Consider the following 18,562-nt stretch of genomic DNA (forward strand, 5'->3'; position numbering starts at 1 on the left):
CTAGATTAAGTCCAGCATAGCGCGTCTTGATCGTGCGTCGATCTGAGCACGAATTTGAGCTGCTATAAGCCGGTCATGATCATCATTCACTGAATTTATCATTTCCACCGCCGCATTCGCATGGGAATTCCGACTTGGATTTGAATTTGGATTTGGACGCTGCTGTTTGGGAAAAACACCAACTTCAGGACTAATTATCGCACAGTTCAAGTGTGAAGCGAAATCACACCCACCGCAATAGTAGAACCAGTTGTCCTTGTTCATCATTACAGAGCAGATATCGCAAACATATTCGCTATCCTCAGGATAACCGTATTGGAGCTCCAATTGATGCGGGTGTTTATCAACAAGTATGGAGCTAGGACAGGATGCACATTGCAAGTGAATATCAAATTCACAATCAGCACAGTTAAAGCAAAATCCATTTCCAACAGAGCCACAAGCATTGCAAATATAGGAACCACCCGCGTAAGATGGAATTTGGTGAAGGGTCAATGGGTGCGAAGGATGAGACGAGTGATTGAGAATACGCGGAGCATTAAAGCAGTTTTCATGGAGGAAATATTGGCAGGTGTTGCAGCCGTAGAAAGGCTTGTTACTATTGTTCGGTTGCTCACAAGCATTGCAAGTGAGAGTTTCAGTTGGATTGGCAATTAGTTTCAAGATGTGGTCATGGCTGAAGTGTTGTTTACCCGCATTTGTACCCCCGTTTAGTCTTCCCATTGTGTTTTATTTTTTCCTTTGTAATTTTGTTGTGCAATATACTCCTGGAGAGTTAAGTAGCTGCATATTTATAGATATTTCAATTAAACTTTATGATACAATAACTTTGCGACGTTGTTTCGTTTGGACGACTTTAGCTTCGATGCATATTTCCTTTTTCTTTTACTAACTAATAAGTCGTCTCCGACATCTTTGTGTTTTGACTTTGACTAAAATGGCGCCGAGCATCTTTGTATAATCGTATTCACAAGTTAACATGGCCACATTGTCTCCTTCCACCACTTTGCATTCATGTTTTTTTCCCCTTTATTAATAGCAACAATTTGGCCAGTTGCTATTCAAAAGTATATCTGTAAGCATATTGACTTACTTGGCGCTCTTATCGAATGGCTACTATAAAATAATGGGGGGCATCTTCCTATAATTTGACAGCGTCTAAGGGTGTGTTTGGTATGAAGGAAAATATTTTCCAATTTTCTCATGTTTGATTGGGTTAAATGTTTTGGAAAATGTTTTCCAAATCAACTCATTTTCCTCAAATTTAAGGAAAATGACTTCCCTTCAAAACTTATGGAAAACATTTTCCAAAACTCTCTTCCAACTTCCAATTAAAAAAAAATTGTTGAAAAAGTCAATTTATTTGGTCCCTACCCTCAAACCACCCCCAAAAAAATAATAATTTAAAGTTTGTTTTTAAATTCAATATTTTTACCCCACCCCCTACCACCACCCCTCCCAAAAAAATATTAAAAGTTGTTTTTAAAAGATATTTTTAATTTCAATTTTTTATTTTTTTACACCCCCCACCCCCTACCTTCGCCCCCCTCCCCCAGCCCCCTATCCCACCCTCTTCAAAAGGAAAAAAAATTAAGTTTGTTTTTAAAAAACATTATTTCATTTTTTCACCCTTACCCTCGACCCCCCTACCCTAGCCCCCACCCACACCAAACCCCCCACTCCCCAAAAAAACTTTTAAGTTTGTTTTTAAAAAATATTTCCGACTTCAAAATTTCATTTTTTCCACCCCTACCCTCGACCCCTCCACCCCCCACCCACCCACCCACTCCGTACCAGCCCCCCACCCCCCCAAAAAAAATTAAGTTTGTTTTTAAAAAATATTTTCGACTTTAAAATTTCATTTTTTCCACCCCTACCCTCGACCCCCCACCCACCCACCCACCCCCTACCAGCCCCCCCACCCCCCAAAAAAAAAATTTAAGTTTGTTTTAAAAAAATATTTTTAACTTTAAAATTTCAATTTTTCACCCTTACCCTCGACCCCCCACCCCCAAAAAAAATTTTAAGTTTGTTTTTAAAAAATATTTTTAACTTCAAAATTTCAATTTTTCACCCCTACCCTCGACCCCCCACCCCCCACCCCCACCCACCCCCTACCAGCCCCCACCCCCCAAAAAAAATAAGTTTGTTTTTAAAAAATATTTTCAATTTCAACAATTATTTTCTAATCTAGTAAAAATAAAAGAAATTTTTCAAAAACATTTTTCATTCATAAATCAAACACTAAAAATCTTTTTCGGAAAATATTTTATACTCACCAACCAAACATGAGAAAATAAGTCAAAAATCAATTTGTTTTCAAGAAAACATTTTCTAGGAAAACATTTTCCATGGAAAACATTTTCCTTCATACCAAACACACCCTAAATGTTGCTCCTTTTTTAGGTTTTGGGTTCGAGCCCTACAAATAGAATCACCTTTAATGTTTGAGAATATTTTTCCCTGAACATGAGATTTTTCAATGTGAATCCTATTGGAGATTATAACAAGGAGATTGCAAAGAGCTAACATGCACCTGGCCAACTGTCATTATTAGTTAGATCAAGCTGGCATTATCAGTTAGTTAGAAGATATTTTGTATAGATAATTAATCGGTTAGAAACTGTATATAAGGTGTGACTCAACAGTTGTAGAGTAGAGATATTAGTTCAATTCACAAGATATTCCCTTTTATATAGCTTAATTGTAAAGTTCAGTAATGGAGGTTCAAGCTTTGCATCTAGTTCTTCACTGATTACATATAATCTATGAGCAGTTTATCATGGTATCAGAGCGGGTGTAGCCGATTGTGAGGCACATTAGTTTTTCTGTTTGATTTTCAATTTTTCGATATGGCAAAGAAGATCGATCACGATCATCCTCTGTATTTGAACTCTTCCGATGTACCAGGATTTGTGCAAATTGGGATTCAGCTCAATTATTTGCACACATGCGATGAATTTTTAGAACAATAATACAGAGTTTGAATTAAAGCTACTTATTGATAAAAAATATAACCGAAGTACTCTAGCTTCGTCCCTTCTTAATTATGATATGGCAAAAAAACTGTACTTTTAACCCTTGTGTTATAGCTCTAGTCCATATTAGTCCTACTGTTAGTTGTTTCGCACAAATCGTGTTTGGAACACTGTTGCGATAAGCGTCGTTAACAATGGAAAAAACTAAGGCTTAAAGCATAGGCAAAATGTGAACTCAATCTTATTATTCCACGCCCAAGTTCAAAGGCACCTATTTAATTCGTTTGTCAACCAGGGAAGATGCACGATAGAAAGGGTCACTAATTTTGGCTCAAACTTCGTGTATGTGTTTAAAAATCTACCAAATATATGCAAATATTAAATTTTGATAAGATATACTTTGAGTCTAACTCAATCCCAAACTCTTGCTCATCAAGTGAGATTGTTTAGTTAAATCTAACAAGCTATCATGGTTAAAAGTTAGTTAGACAAACCTTGAGCTGCCACATTGTTCAGTCTTCCCATTGTGTTTCTTTTTCTTTAGTAATTTTGTTGTGCAATGTAATAGAGATATATTGAAGAGTTACGTACGTAGTTGCATATTTATAAATGTCAAAAACACACTTATATTATACATTTTTTTTAGTTTCATACCTAAACTATTGAGAGTGTCAGTTTCATACCTAAACTATCACTTATTAGTTAGAGAAACACATCTCAGTGGTGTGTGTAATGCACTCTCTTTTATTTGAAAAAACATTGACACATGGTATTCCACATGGATAAAATATTTCACCTTAACAAAAATTAAATAATAAGCTAAATTAATATTAATTTAAAATTTAAAATTAAATTATTACTATCCCAATTTTTATTTTTTTAAAAAATAAAATAATTTTTTTTTTACTCCATTCCACCACCTCCTCCCCGTAACCCCCCCCCCCCCCCAAAAAAAAAAAAAAAAAAACCACCCACTCATTCCATGATATTATTTTATTTTAAAAAAAAAAATTCTACCCCATCCTATTTAATCCTTCACTCCTAATTTATATATTTATTTTACATTTTTCTCGTTTTGTGATTTTTAAGATTTTTTTTCTACTTGTGTGCCGAATGTAACATAAATAAAAATTTATTTTAAAAAAGTCTTGCGGCAAGTAACAAATATTTTTGGTATATATATAACACAAAATGAGAAAAATTTTTGAAAGCGAAGGGTTATGTGGACTAGTGGATATAATTATTTTTTAAAAATAAAATAATATCTAAATTAGTATTGGGAGGGGGGGGGGGGGTTGAGAGGAAGTGATGGAGTGAGGTAAGAAAAAAATATTTTTTTGGGACAATAATTTTAATCTTTAATTTTAACTAATACTAATTATTTATTTAATTTTTTTCAAGGCGAAATGTTTTGTTCATGTGAAGTGTGATGTGACAATTTTTTAAAATAAAAGAGAGTATATTTCACACCCCATGATGAGAGTGATATAAAAGAGAGAGGTGTGTTTCTCAAACTAATAAGTGATAGTTTAGGTTGAAACTGACACTCTCAATAGTTTAGGTATGAAACTCAAAAAAATGGTATAGTTTAAATGTGTTTTTGACATTTATCTCATTTTAATTCAACTATATGATATAACTTGGCGACGTTGTTTCGTTTGGACGACTTTGCTTCGATGCATATTTCCTTTTTCTTTTACTAACTAATAAGTCGTTTCCGACATTAACAATTTGGCCAATTGATTGACTAACTGGTACGTACTAAAATGGGCCGAGCATCTTCGTATTCACGAGTTAAATGTGTTAAACAATCGGGATTGTGGTGGACGCCATGGGTAAGTACTCTTTCATCCTTAATTAAATATCTTGAATAAGAAATCACCTTTATTAGGGACCGTTTTATCCGCAATGTGACTTTTTGCTCTCTGCAAATTGGGAATTCATCAATCATTTTCGTAGGGCTGGTCGACTACTACTTCATTTAGAGCTTCTTCTAATTTGTATCAGATAATATTAGTCTGATTATTGAAGCTTCTTAATACTCTCCGTCTCATTTTATGTGGTATAAGAAAATTTTAGCAGCTTAGTTGGTTGGCTATTTAAATTCTCCCCTTGTTGATGAGGTTTGATTCCCCATATTGTAATTCTCTCCCCATTTCTCTTACCCCTACCCCCAATTTTCTCTTCTTTTTTAAAAAAAATGTGGCATACTGGCGCCATTTGATTTGACATGGTGTTTAAAAAAAAAAAATAACTTTTGAAATTTGTGATCTAAAACATTTCTTTGATACTTGTGTGATTACAAATCATTTCACCAAGATAAAAGAGAATTTTTAAAGTTAAATTGTTACTTATTATACTAACATAACATTCTTTTTGAAATAGATTACAAAAGAAAGAATGACACATAAAATGATAGAGACAATACTAATTATCTTGTCGATCAGGCGAATAATCATGTCTGTTTGATTCTCATCCTTATATCTCTGATTATCACCTAATTTATACTTAATTATTATCTCATAAAATTATATTTCTTCTCTAATTCAATTTTCTTCAACAAAAAATAAAATAAAATCTTTCTGAGATTAAAATTGTGAATTGGGTGTCCATCCAAGAAATCAACTTCGAATTAAAGTACTAATCCCTTCTCACAAATAGAAAGTATGTTTTTACTAAGAGAGGACTGATATGGTTATCATTCTGCCAAAGGCATTAATTTTCGATCCAAGAAAAGAGAACAAAAAAAAAGAAAAATGAAACACTAGTTTGTAATAGATAAACATAGAAACCAAAAGGAAAATGGAGAAACTTGATGATCATGGATCGATCAAAGATACAAATTTGAAAGAGAAATAACATGATAACGACAATAAAGTATTTATTTTGCAATAAAAACTGAAGAAGGCCAAAGCGGATGCATTAGATAACCACGATAGAGTTATATGCGTAACTGTATGCTCGTGATGGCCTAGACTAAGTCCAGCATAGCGCGTCTTGATCGTGCGTCAATCTGAGCTGCAATTTGCGCTGCTATGAGCCTGTCATGATCATCATTCACTGAATTTATCATATCCACCACTTCATTCACATTGGAATTCCGACTTGAATTTGGATTTGGATTTGGATGGTGCTGTTTGGGGAAAACACCGACTTCAGGACTAGTTATAGCACAGTGCAAGTGTGACGCGAAATCACAGCCAGCGCAATAGTACAACCAATTGTCATTGTTCATCGTTACAAAGCAGATGTCGCAAACATATTCACTATCCTTGTCTTCATCAGGAGAACCAAAGTGGAGCTCCAATTGATGCGGGTGTTTATCAACAAGTATGGAGCTAGGACAGGATGCACATTGCAAGTGAATATCAAAATCACAAGCAGCACAGTTATAGCAAAATCCATTTCCATCAGACCCACAAGCGTTGCAAATATAGTAACCACCCGCGTAAGGCGGATGGTGAAGGGTCAAGAGGTGGGAAGGATGAGACGAGTGATTGAGAAAACGCGGAGCATTAAAGCAGTTTTCATGGAGAAAATATTGGCAGGTGTTGCAGCCGTAGAAAGGCTTGTTAGTATTGTTTGGTTTCTCACAAGCATTGCAAGTGAGAGTTTCAGTTGGATTGGCAATTAGTTTCAAGATGTGGTCATGGCTGAAGTGTTGTTTACCCGCATTTGTACCCCCGTTTAGTCTTCCCATTGTGTCTTATTTTTCGTTGCAATTTTGACGTGCATTTATAGATACTAATTCAACTATACTAACAAGTTAATAACATGGAGAACAAACAACTTTTTTTAAAAAAACTTTATTAAATCTGGAGAACAAACAATTTGGCCAATTGTTATTGAAAAGTGTGTTTAAATATCTGTAAGCATATTGACTGACTTAGCGCTGTTATCATTGGTTACTAAAATAATGGCGAGCATCTTCGTATAATTTGACATACACTAAAACTTCCTTGTTCATTTTCTTATCTCTCTCATAAGCTCTATTTGGAGTGATAAGTATTTTCTTATTCAGGTGTCACGTTTAAATCTAGAATTCCCTTATATTTATCTGCATAATATTTTTATTTGAATTATCAGAAACAATTTAGTATAATTCTTAGTAATTCGTTTTTGTTTTCTTAGAGTGAACATTGACAACTTAAATTATTGCACTCACCTGATAAAATTGGAAACAGTAATTAATAGTACTAACATTTGATATTGAAGAGAGTGATCAGAAAGAGAAATAACACACCAAAACATTTATTTTGCAATTAAAAGACAACATAATTTGAGCTTAAACAATTTTCTCATCACGATGATAGAGTTAATAGTAACCGTATCGTCTTCGTGGTGTCATCAAGTCCAGACAAGCCTCTCTTCCTCGTGCCGCAATCTGAGCACGAAGTTGAGCTGCCATTATCTGTTCTTCAGCTTCATTTGCTGAATTTATCATCTCCACTCTTGCATTTGGATTTCTATTTGAATTCGGATTTGAATTTGAATTTAGATTTGGATTTGGATTTGGAATTGGACGCTGCTGTTTGGCGAAAACACCAACTTCAGGACTAGTTATCGCACAGTGCAAGTGTGATGCGAAATCACAGCCACCGCAATAGTACAACCAATTCTCCTTGTTCATTATTTCACTGCAGATATCACAAACATATTCACTATCCTTGTCTTCGTAAGGAGAATCAAAGTTGAGCTCCAATTGATGTGGGTGTTTATCAACAAGTATCAAACTCGAAAGAGATGCACATTGCAAGTGGATATCAAATTCACAACAAGCACAGCTAAAGCAAAATCCATTGCCAGCAGAGTCACAAGCCTTGCAAGTAAAGGAACAACTCGAATAAGTCGCACTTGGGAGAAGGGTCAAGGGATGGGAAGGATGAGACGCGTGATTGAGAAAACGCGGAGCATTGAAGCAGCTTTCATGGAGGAAATATTGGCAGGTGTTGCAGCCATATAATGGCTTGTTAGTATTGTTTGGTTGCTCACAAGCATTGCAAGTGAGTACTGTTTCAGTTGGATTCACAATTAGTTTCAAGATGTGGGAATGGCTGAAGTGTTGTTTATCTTGAGGTCCCGCATTTGTACCCCTGTTTTGTCTTCCCATTTTTTTTAATTGTAATTTTCTTGTGCAGTACTATAATGGAGAGTTAGCTTAGCTAGCTGCAAGTGATATATACATTTATAGATATTTTAATTCAGCTATACGATGCAATAACTTGGCCACGTTGCTTCCTTTAGACGACTTTGCTTCCATAATTTCTTTTTCTTTTGCTAAGTCGTCTCCGACATTAATTAACAATTGGGCCAAATTGTTATGCAAAAGTATATTTAAACATCTTTATCATATTGACTGACTAGGCTGTTATCCATGAGCTACGTACTAATGGCGCCGAGCATCTTCATGTTTTTGACTTTGACTAAAATGGCGTCGAGCATCTTCGTATTCACAAGGTATAAGGGGTGTCAAAAATGAACCCAAACATAGATAATCCGTCCAACCCGCCCAAAATTTTAAGGGTTGGGCTCAAGATAATTTGAATTAGGTTCAATCTCAACCCATTCAAGTCTAACTCATTTTAAGAGAATCCTCAATTAAGCTCAATTCAATCATCAATTTCAACCCGTTTTAAAATTCTTTATTAAGATATGTTCCTATATTGAAGGTATGAATTATTATCTATTTAACACCTTTTAAGATTTATCTATCCATTTGTTACTTTTTTTAAAAAAAAAAATGAACTGAAATTCGAATTGTGATTATAAAAGTTAAATATCACTATGTTAAAATTATTGAGACTGATCGGGTCAAATTGGGCGGGTCAAGGCCCAACCCGTTTTTTAGCCCATTTGAGCCCAAAGTAAACTTGGGCAGGTCAAGACCCAACCCAATTTCTATTTCAACCTATTTTAATATCTCCAATTTCAACCCAATCTGCCCATTTGATACCCCTACGTATAAATATGTTGAGGTTCATGGAAGTTTTCGGTTGACTTTTTGTTCTTGCAAGTTGGCATGCCATCAATCATTTTGGTACGTAGTGCTAGTCGACTATTTGTTCATATCAGACTTTGGAGTCTTGATTATTGCAGCGTTTCAATATTATACTCTCACGATTTTAAAAAGAATAATCTAATTTAATTTGGAATTAGGTTTAAGAAAATAAAAATATATTTTTAATGTTGTGCTCCTTAATTAAAGTTTTGTCAAATATATCAAAAATGTCCTTTAATTTTCTGGATTTAATTATGTCACAGAAAAAGTTGAAATTAAAGTTTTGCCCAAAATGGAAAGAGATTGTTCTTAATGAATAGTCATTCTTTTTTAAATGAAGGCAGTGATTAACTTGTCAGAGGCACAATCATATATTTATTTGATTTATCATTCTCGATCAAGTTGTCTTTCTCGTGTTACCATACTTCTCAAGGTGGATGTGATCAGATTTCATATAAGATTTATGGAAAAGGGTCAAAAACATCTTTGAACTATGTGAAATTGAACAAAATGCCCTCAATCGATAGTCTAGTCTAAAAAGGCTCTTGTCGTCACTAGTTTGGTTAAAAAGATATTCCTATTATTACTTAAAGAGTTAAAACTGTCCTTTTTCAAATAAATATAATATTTCTTTTCTTTTTTAAACACGTTTTTTTTTTCTAATAATAGATATTTTTATTAGGAAATGTGTATCCTACTTCAATTCAACAAAAATTAAGAAAATACAAATATTTCTATTTTATCAAAAAAGAAATTATCTATACCAAAATGAAATTATGATGGGTTGGGGTTATTATGATCTTATAAATTTGAGTAATTTGACCTATATGGTCAGTTAAAAAGGTACATATAGTTATTTTATATTAATTGATGAAATTAAGAAGAAAAAAAGATTATTTAAGATTATTTTCTACTTATTTTGTAGAGAAAGTGATTTTAAAATAAAAGAAACAAGACAAGAGGGAGTTGCTCGGATGGTAAGCACCCCTCACTTTCAATTCGAAGGTTGCGAGTTCGAGTCACCAAGGAAGCAAAAGGGTGGGAGCTCCTAGGGGAGGGTAAAAAAAACAAGACTGAGGTTCTTTAAATTTAAATTTTTTATTAAAAATAAAATGTGATTAAAAGAAAAATAATAGTAATATATTCATTAGAAAGGAGCATTTTTTAACCATGAAGTAATAATAGGGACATTTTTGGACCTAATTATTGACGATAAAAGTATTTTTACACCAACAATTAACTGAATGCGTTTTTGTTCACTTTTTGCTAGAGACCCTTTAATGGATTCTGAATCTTTATCTAGATCATATATATGTATATATACACAGGCACATTGGAGAGTTCATATAATAAGTACCTTTTGAGGCTAGGGATCCTTCGTGTTTAACCCCTAATTTTATCCCTTCTACCAAACAACTTATCTTAAGTCTTAACTAGTAAAATTATTCGCGCTTCGCACGAGAATTTAATATCACAGAATTTATAAAATAATACTTAAAATCTATCAGTCATTAAAACTAAAATACTATATTATCTTACATACAAGGTTACGTAGTAACAAACATTAATAATGTAAAGGAAAATAAATATTATAACATCTTATAATTTATCATTAATAATATAAGCATAAATTAATGATTGTAAAATACATACCAGGATCTGTAACATAATCAATGGTGGCAATGAGTCACTCAATAAGAGCAAAGTATACGAATATTTAATTGTGCTGAAGAAGAAGAGGAGGTTCAAAATTTTCTCTATTTATAGATAACAAAGGGTAGTGTGAACAAATGTTTATTGTGCCTTATCGAAAATGTTACAACTATTTGGAAAAGTGCAATCCTTCGGAAAGTTCACAACATTTCATAAAAGTCACAACTTTTCATAAAGTTGCAACTCTTCATTAAAGTCTCAACTTTTCATAAAAGTCACAACTTTTGATAAAAGTCGCAACACTTCATTAAAATCGTAACTTTTCATAAAAGTCACAATTTTTCATGAAAAGGGAAGGCTAGTTTTGGAAATAAATAAGTTAAACGGGAATCCTGGTTTGTGGTGGCACCATGTATGTGGGCCTAGGGTTCTCTTAACCGACTGTTATAAGAAAAAAATGTAAGGGTTTTTTATCGTACCATCAACAATTCCAGTAGAGAAAACTTGCTTGAATACTCAATTAACATTTGTTATTTAATATGTACTAACAAATACTTATAACAATAATATTGCAGAAACATAAACATCAAAATTTAAAGTATATACTCAAAAATAACAATTAATAATATAAGCATAAATTAATGACTGTAAAAACATACAAGAGTCTATAACAATAGAATGAAACAAAATGGAAAAAATCGAGTCCACTGAATGCACAATGTCCCCTTAAGGAAATTATTCCCTCCTAGTACCCGAGATTTAAAGGAATAGATCCTCTCTGGAAAGAACAATTCTATTCACCGGTGTGTTGATACAAAAAAATGGTGTCAGTGAGTTATTCAACAGGAGCAAAGTACACAATTATTTAACTGTCTAGAAGAAGAAGTTCAAAATTTTCGTTGTTTTAAAATGAGAGGAAATTCCTCTATTTATAGACAGCAAAGGGTAGTGTGAACAAATGCTTATTGTGTCTTATCGGAAAGGTCACAACATTTCATAAAAGTCACAACTTTTCATAAAAGTCGCAATTCTTCATAAAAGTCGCAACTCTTCATGAAAGCTGAAGGCTAGTTTTGGAAATAAAATAAATTAAAAGGGAATCCTGGTTTCTGAAAGCGCCACGTAGGCTGGTCTAGGATTCTTTTTATATATATATATATATATATATGATCTATGATAGATGATTAATTGTGTTATAGGGCAAGTGATCAATTTATTAGTCTGACTCCCAGTTGTTGCGCACAAATCACTGTTGGAATACTGTCTTGAATTAAAGATACATAGAGGTGAAGCTTTCAAAATGGTGCATAATTAAGTTGTGAAATTAATCTTATTATTCTATGCGGAAATTTAAACAGTTGTAATAGATATCGTAAGATGGAGAAACATATCCAGCAACGATATTAAACACACGAGATCGATAAAACATAAATAATATGACATGCAAATTATCAAGCATTTATATTTTGCAGAAATTACATGAATAATATCAAAGTGGATGCATTATCACTCATAAGATGATGACATTAATATATAGTCAATAGTAAATGTATGTTCGTGTTGGCCTGCTCGAATCCATCATTTCTTCTCCTAATCGTGTTGCCATCCGACTAGCAAGTTGATATTCAAAAAAAATTATCACTAATCTCATTAACTGAATTTATCATTTCCAGTGCTGAATTTGCATTTGGATTAATTGATCGGCTTCCTACGTAAACATTAAGTTCAGGGCTAGCACACTGCAAGTGCGTTCAGGGCTAGCACACTGCAAATGCGCCCCGAAATCACAATCAGCACAATAGTACAACCAATTGTCCTTGTTCATTACTGCATCGCAGACATCACAAACGTATTTGATATCCTTATCTTGGTAAGGAGAACCCAATATGAACTCCAATTGATGTGGGTGCTTGTCGATGAGTAATGAACTCGGACAAGAGGCACATTGCACGTGGACATCAAACTGGCAACGGGCACAGCTAAAGCTGAATCCGTTGCCAGAAGATCCACAGGCGTTGCAAAGAAAGGAACGAGTCGGGTAAGTTGGAATTGGGAGAAGCGTTAAAGGGTGTGAAGGATGAGATGAGTGATCAAGAAATCGCGGAGCATTGAGGCAGTTTTCGTGGAGGAAATATTGGCAACTGTTATGAACCAGCCTCAGCCCAATAACGATACCTTTACGAATGTCACACAACTAGTTATTGGGCCGAGAAGAAGCAACAAAACTGGAAGGCCTTTGCAAAGGCTGGTTTAAGATCCAGGCCCATTTAACAACTAGCTAAAAGGATGACGGATGAGAAGAAGTGGTTTATGCAAATTGTGAAAGAAGTTGTCTGTTACTCTCATCTTTTATCTTCTTCTGTATCTCATCTCTATCTTCTTCTTCTTAATTGTTCCTCCTTATCAGTTGTTATTTTCTTGTAATTCCAGTCAGTGATTGCAATACTACAAAAGTTCCCTTGGTTATTATTGAGTTGTTACATTGGTGCTTTCATTGATTCCATCTACCATGGTGGACCTATCTCAAGCCCCTGTCATGGGTCGCTTCAGTGGTGACAATCCTCTAGAGTGGGTGATTCAGACAGAGAAGTATTTCATCTTCTACGACATATTATCGGAGCATAAACTGTCTTGGGCTTCATTCTATTTGGATGGCGAGGCTTTGGAATGGTATCGTTGGCTTTTCCGAAACAAACAACCTGCGGGTTGGGATCATTTTGTAGATAAATTGTTTATTCGTTTTCAAAGTCGGAAAGATCCTCACAATCGATTCGCCTTTCTCCGGCAGTTTACCACAGTGGATGATTATCAGCCACGGGCTGCAACTATTTCGTCATGGAGCACTATCCCTAACTTGCCCTCGCCTCAGTCGTGGAATGAACCATTGGACTACAACAAAGTGAAATCTGCCCACCAGGTGTTCGGTGAAAAGTCAAATAAGACATCTGATATTGTTGTAGATGTTGAGAATGCAACAATGCTAATTAAAAATGGCAGTGCTGAAATGTTGGACACTCAAGCAAAAGAGAAGATTTTTCATTCGATTTCGGATGAAACTAAAGAGGGGGCGGAGTTCCTTGTTCCACAACACGTTAATGAACCACTTGTATACAACAACAATGAGGCACACAAGGTGTTCGATGAATTTTCCGTAAGATGTAAGGATGTTATTCTAGAATCACACAAGGTGCTTACGATTACCACATATACTATTGAGGAAAATGACTATGTTATTGATGTTGGAAACGAAGACAAGAATGAGGAAGAAGAAGAAGAAAAGCTTTTTACCATTGCAAATAAAATACAACAACTAGTTCCTGCATTTGTGGGAATACGTCCATTATGGATTGATTCTACATTTTCTACTTTCGGTGACTTTGCCATGTTTAATATGATACATAAACTTGGGATAACCCGATGCTTAGAGGAGATGTCTGAAATGCTTTCAACTTGCAGATATGACCAACTTATTAATAGAGGTATAATTGATCACTTTAGTAGTTTTGGTCATGCTTCACTTCTCTTAACTTTGCATATGTTTCCACCTGATCAATTTGGATTAGTGTTTCCATTTGATCCTGGCTCTCGTTCACTTACCATGTTCCTTAGAGTTACAAGAAACTATGTATTTTGTGTCGCCTTAGACAACTTGGATCATAATAAGTTAATTATGTCAATCTTGTGGTATTCTTGCATTTGGGTTGGTAAAGGACAAGAGCAATGTCTTCCTGGTATCTTGTTGCCTAAATCGAGAGAGTTCGGTAGGGCGGAGAAAATGCAGGGGTTGCTTGGGGCATTTGCCGCACGATATTCAGAGCAGTTTTCTGATATTTTTGTCAACAAAGATGATGTGCTCTTGTTGACTATATTTGGTGTAGTTCATATATCAAAGATAACTTTGTCTTATCTAGGCTTTGGTCCTGGTCCTTATCTTGCTTATGATATATTTGCTAAGTTACCTGGTAAGACAATGGACGTATTTCGCCAGCAGTTATATCTTGATGAAGAACTTGCACCGCAGAGAACTGACCAACAGATTGCCTTACTTTATCACCTAACTCCTCGAATGATTCAACATTGTTACACTGATAGCATCTTTGTCGAGAGTAATTTCTTGCAAGCAAAGTTCATATTTCAGTTTGTTTGGGTCCTACTGTTGACAGAGCACAAGCTTAGGCCAAGCATACTTACTGGTTCAAGTTTGAGCTCAATTATGTGTTATATAGTTGCAACTTATTCATGGACTGAGCTACAAAGATTTATTCAGGATTATCTTGATTACATTTTTATGGAGTATGAGTGTGGCTTTCCAGTAAAAGAATTCCATTCTCACGATGTCAAGGCGGAAATCTCCGAATTTATTATGTCAGCAAATTTTTTGTGCAAGATTTGGGAGCGGTTAATGAAGAACCAGTTAAGGGCTGCACAAAGGCAGAACAAATGGATGGTTGCTGGTTGTGCAAGAAGTATACAAGATCATATTTTATATTTTGCCAACATTGCACAGTTTGTCTTGACTACATTTGGTAGGGAGCGTGCTACTAACATTGTTCCTTACTCGAACCTTGAGGACAAGGTTCCTATTGAGGACGGGAGTATTGTTATGAACCAGCCTCAGCCCAATAACGATACCTTTACGAATGTCACACAACTAGTTATTGGGCCGAGAAGAAGCAACAAAACTGGAAGGCCTTTGCAAAGGCTGGTTTAAGATCCAGGCCCATTTAACAACTAGCTAAAAGGATGACGGATGAGAAGAAGTGGTTTATGCAAATTGTGAAAGAAGTTGTCTGTTACTCTCATCTTTTATCTTCTTCTGTATCTCATCTCTATCTTCTTCTTCTTAATTGTTCCTCCTTATCAGTTGTTATTTTCTTGTAATTCCAGTCAGTGATTGCAATACTACAAAAGTTCCCTTGGTTATTATTGAGTTGTTACAGCAACTGTTGCAGCCATAAAAAGGCTTGTTATTATTGTTTTGTTGCTCACAAGCATTGCAAGTGAGAGTACGCACAGTTGGATTAACAAGTTTCAAGATGTGGGGGTGGCTGAAATGTACTTGATTATCTTGAAACGATGTCGTTCCTTGGGTCGACGATGTCATATCGGTACGGTTTTTTCTTCCCATTGATTTTACTTGTATTTTTGTTAGATAGTGCGAGTAAATTAAGTGAGTTACAGTAATATTTGTAATTGTATTTATAGCTATTTAATGATGATAGAAATAGCAAGGGAAAAGTTAATAACATAGGAATTCAACTTTCTTAGGTTCATGGAAGTTACGATTACGAATGACTATCAATTTGCTCTAATCAATTAGTTGGCATTTTTAATTTAGATATGCATCAATATTTTGGACGTTGAAGCTTTTGTTACTGCAGCATTGAAAACTAACTTGTCAAAGGAGCAGACATTTGAATTCATTATTTCTTAGGTACACATTACAAACTAATGAAAAAATAAAACCAATTTCCGTTTTTCTGCCCATCGAATTATCTCCTTTATACATTTAAGCAAAATTGCACGTTTCACCCTTGTATTATAGGGCTAGTGCATTTTTAGTTCTAGTCTTAATTTTTGTGCACAAGATATTCTTCCATTATTTTTTATATGCATTTTAAGAATTTCTGTTATGTTAGTATAAATGTAAATTCCCCCCAACAATATCAATTATCAACAATTGTGAATAGATAAACATAGAAACTGTAAAGAAGATGGAGAAAAACGTGCATCAACATGAACCATAAAAATACAAGTCACCAGGATGTGGTGTAGTGGATGGTGTTGATCCTCTCTTAATCAGAGGTCTCAAATTCAAGTCTTAGCTATGAAAAAGTTCTTGATAGAGAGCGATCCCCCTCCTCGAATTGGGCACTATGCAGCGCTCCAATGTGGGTATGGGAAACCGAAAATAAAATAGATATACAAGAGTTGAAAGAGAACTAATTGTGCTCCAAAAGAAAATAACATAACAGCGCAGCTGCAAAGCATTTGATTTGCAGAAAATCAACATGAATTGAAAAAGTGGATAGCAATTAGCTAGTAGTAATAGCGTCTTGGTGATGGCCCGTCTATCGCATCCAGTATAGCCTGTCTTCCTTGTCTTGCAATCTGAGATTCAATTTGAGCTGCTATAAGCCGCTCATGAGCATCACTAACTGAATTTATCATCTCCACTGATGAATTTACATTTGGAATTTGATATTTTGGATTTGGATTTGGATTTCGACGTTGATGTGATGACGGAAGAACATCAGCATCAGGAGATGCACAGTGCAAGTGCGACCCGAAATCACAATCAGCACAATAGTACAAGGATTCGTCCGAGTCCATTATGATATTGCAGATATCACAAGCAAATAGGGTATCCTTATCTTCGTAAGGAGAACCAAAGCAGAGCTCCAACTCATGTTGATGTTTGTCAATAAGAATTGATCTTGGATAATTGAGTTCCTCCTCCTCCTTCTCTTCCTCTTCGTCTTCCGCTTCTGCTTCCTCTTCTTCTGCTTCTTCTTCCGCCTCTTCTTCGTCTTCCGCTTCTGCTTCTTCTTCCTCCGCCTCTTCTTCTTGATTGATTTCTTTTTCGTTCTTGGTGGGTACCTCCTCTGTTTTCCTGATTACTACTGGATTTTCTCTTGGTTTGTTGCCCAACAGTTTCGGACGTTCTTGTTGGCTGACAGATTTGGAAATGGCACATCCGAGATGTGTACCAAAATCACAATCAGCACAATAATACAACCAGTTATTAAGATCTACATTGTCGCGACAGAGATCACAGACAAAAACGTTGCTTCCATCATCGGCATCATCATAAAAAGGGGATTCAAATATGAGCTCAAGATCATGATGATGGTGCTGGGACAGGAAGACAGTTTGGGGCAAAAGAGCACAGTGCATGTGGACATCAAATTCGCAACGTGCACAGCTAAAACTAAAACCATTTCCAGCAGAGGCACAAGCCTTGCAAGTGTAAGAACGATTCGAGTAAGTCGGAATTGGGAGAAGGGTCAAGTAGTGAGAAGGATGAGAAGAATGATCAAGGAAACGCGGAGCGTTGAGGCAGTTTTCATGGATGTAATATTGGCAGGTATTGCAGCCATAGAAAGTAGTAGTAGTAATATTTGGTTGCTCACAAGCATTGCAAGTGAGTGTTTCAGATGGATTGACAATTAGTTTCAAGAAGTGGGGATGGCTGAAGTGTTGTTTACCTTGACATGTCCGTTTCTCCCTTCCCATTTTTTCTCGTAACTTTCAATTGTTGATGCACTTATCAACAACTGGACATGAATATATTAGAGATCTAGCAAGTTCAATGACCAAACTATAGCTAATTGGTATATATAGATACCCTACTTAATTAGTACTCCCTCTATCCCTAATTACTTGTCCACTTTTTCTTTTTTAGTTGTCCCTAATTACTTGTCCATTTTGACAATTACAAATCAAGAAAGGACAAACTTTTTTCTCTCTATTATATCCTCAATTTATTACTTTGAAAAATATAGAACTTTTTGAAAATCTTAAATTTTTAATTCATCTCCTTCATAATTAATAAGGATAAAATGGTAAACTCACTATGTCAATTATTGTTTTCTTAATAAGTGTATCGCATAAAAAATGGACAAGTAATTAGGGATAGAGGAGTAGTAACAAGTTGGCAATGCATGCAACAACGAAGTGGCATTCATTTTTCTTGATCTCTTCAATATTGTAAGTTGTCTGGGACAACAATTTGGCTAATTGTTATTAAAAAAAAAGTTTAATTAGTACATTGACACAGCTACGTGCTAATTAAAATGAGGAGCATCGTTGCATTTTTCAAAGCCAGCGAGGACGAAAAAAGAACTTGAGAAGTCAACTGTATTATGTTCATAGATGTTACAAAAGAATCCACTATTGACTTTTTCTCTTTGCAAGTTCATATTCCCATCAT

The 18,562-nt window shown here is 35.0% G+C and overlaps 4 protein-coding genes and 1 pseudogene across 4 annotated transcripts; all 5 read right to left on the reverse strand.

Moving 5' to 3' along the window:
* LOC125833748 (uncharacterized) lies at positions 1-723 on the reverse strand. The gene has a single exon (XM_049512935.1). The coding sequence runs from the start codon at positions 721-723 to the stop codon at positions 1-3; it is 723 nt and encodes a 240-aa protein (XP_049368892.1).
* Positions 724-5,949: 5,226 nt separating this feature from the next.
* LOC125833746 (uncharacterized) lies at positions 5,950-6,678 on the reverse strand. The gene has a single exon (XM_049512933.1). It carries the CDS (start codon positions 6,676-6,678, stop codon positions 5,950-5,952), a length of 729 nt encoding a protein of 242 aa, XP_049368890.1.
* A 474-nt stretch (positions 6,679-7,152) lies between these two features.
* LOC125833739 (uncharacterized) lies at positions 7,153-8,101 on the reverse strand. The gene has a single exon (XM_049512927.1). It carries the CDS (start codon positions 8,086-8,088, stop codon positions 7,294-7,296), a length of 795 nt encoding a protein of 264 aa, XP_049368884.1. The 5' UTR covers positions 8,089-8,101; the 3' UTR covers positions 7,153-7,293.
* A 4,153-nt stretch (positions 8,102-12,254) lies between these two features.
* On the reverse strand, positions 12,255-15,733 carry LOC125833560 (uncharacterized; annotated as a pseudogene).
* A 935-nt stretch (positions 15,734-16,668) lies between these two features.
* On the reverse strand, positions 16,669-17,865 carry LOC125833561 (uncharacterized). Its single transcript, XM_049512719.1, has 2 exons — positions 17,492-17,865; positions 16,669-17,065 (listed from the first exon to the last, which is right to left on the reverse strand). The coding sequence occupies exons 1-2, from the start codon at positions 17,863-17,865 to the stop codon at positions 16,669-16,671; spliced, it is 771 nt and encodes a 256-aa protein (XP_049368676.1).
* Between the last annotated feature and the right edge of the window lie 697 nt (positions 17,866-18,562).

The sequence above is a fragment of the Solanum verrucosum genome, unplaced genomic scaffold, assembly GCF_900185275.1.
Source record: "Solanum verrucosum unplaced genomic scaffold, falcon-dt-bn FXZP01000307.1, whole genome shotgun sequence".
NCBI classification, from domain to species: domain Eukaryota; kingdom Viridiplantae; phylum Streptophyta; class Magnoliopsida; order Solanales; family Solanaceae; genus Solanum; species Solanum verrucosum.

Excerpts from the sequence above, each read along its gene's own strand:
- LOC125833561 (XM_049512719.1), bottom strand. The coding sequence starts at position 17,865 with ATGGGAAGGGAGAAACGGACATGTCAAGGTAAACAACACTTCAGCCAT. Across the intron at positions 17,066-17,491 it reads TTGCCCCAAACTGTCTTCCT|ATCAATTCTTATTGACAAAC; the intron begins GTCCCAGCACCA and ends CAATTATCCAAG.
- LOC125833748 (XM_049512935.1), bottom strand. The coding sequence starts at position 723 with ATGGGAAGACTAAACGGGGGTACAAATGCGGGTAAACAACACTTCAGC.
- LOC125833739 (XM_049512927.1), bottom strand. The coding sequence starts at position 8,088 with ATGGGAAGACAAAACAGGGGTACAAATGCGGGACCTCAAGATAAACAA.
- LOC125833746 (XM_049512933.1), bottom strand. The coding sequence starts at position 6,678 with ATGGGAAGACTAAACGGGGGTACAAATGCGGGTAAACAACACTTCAGC.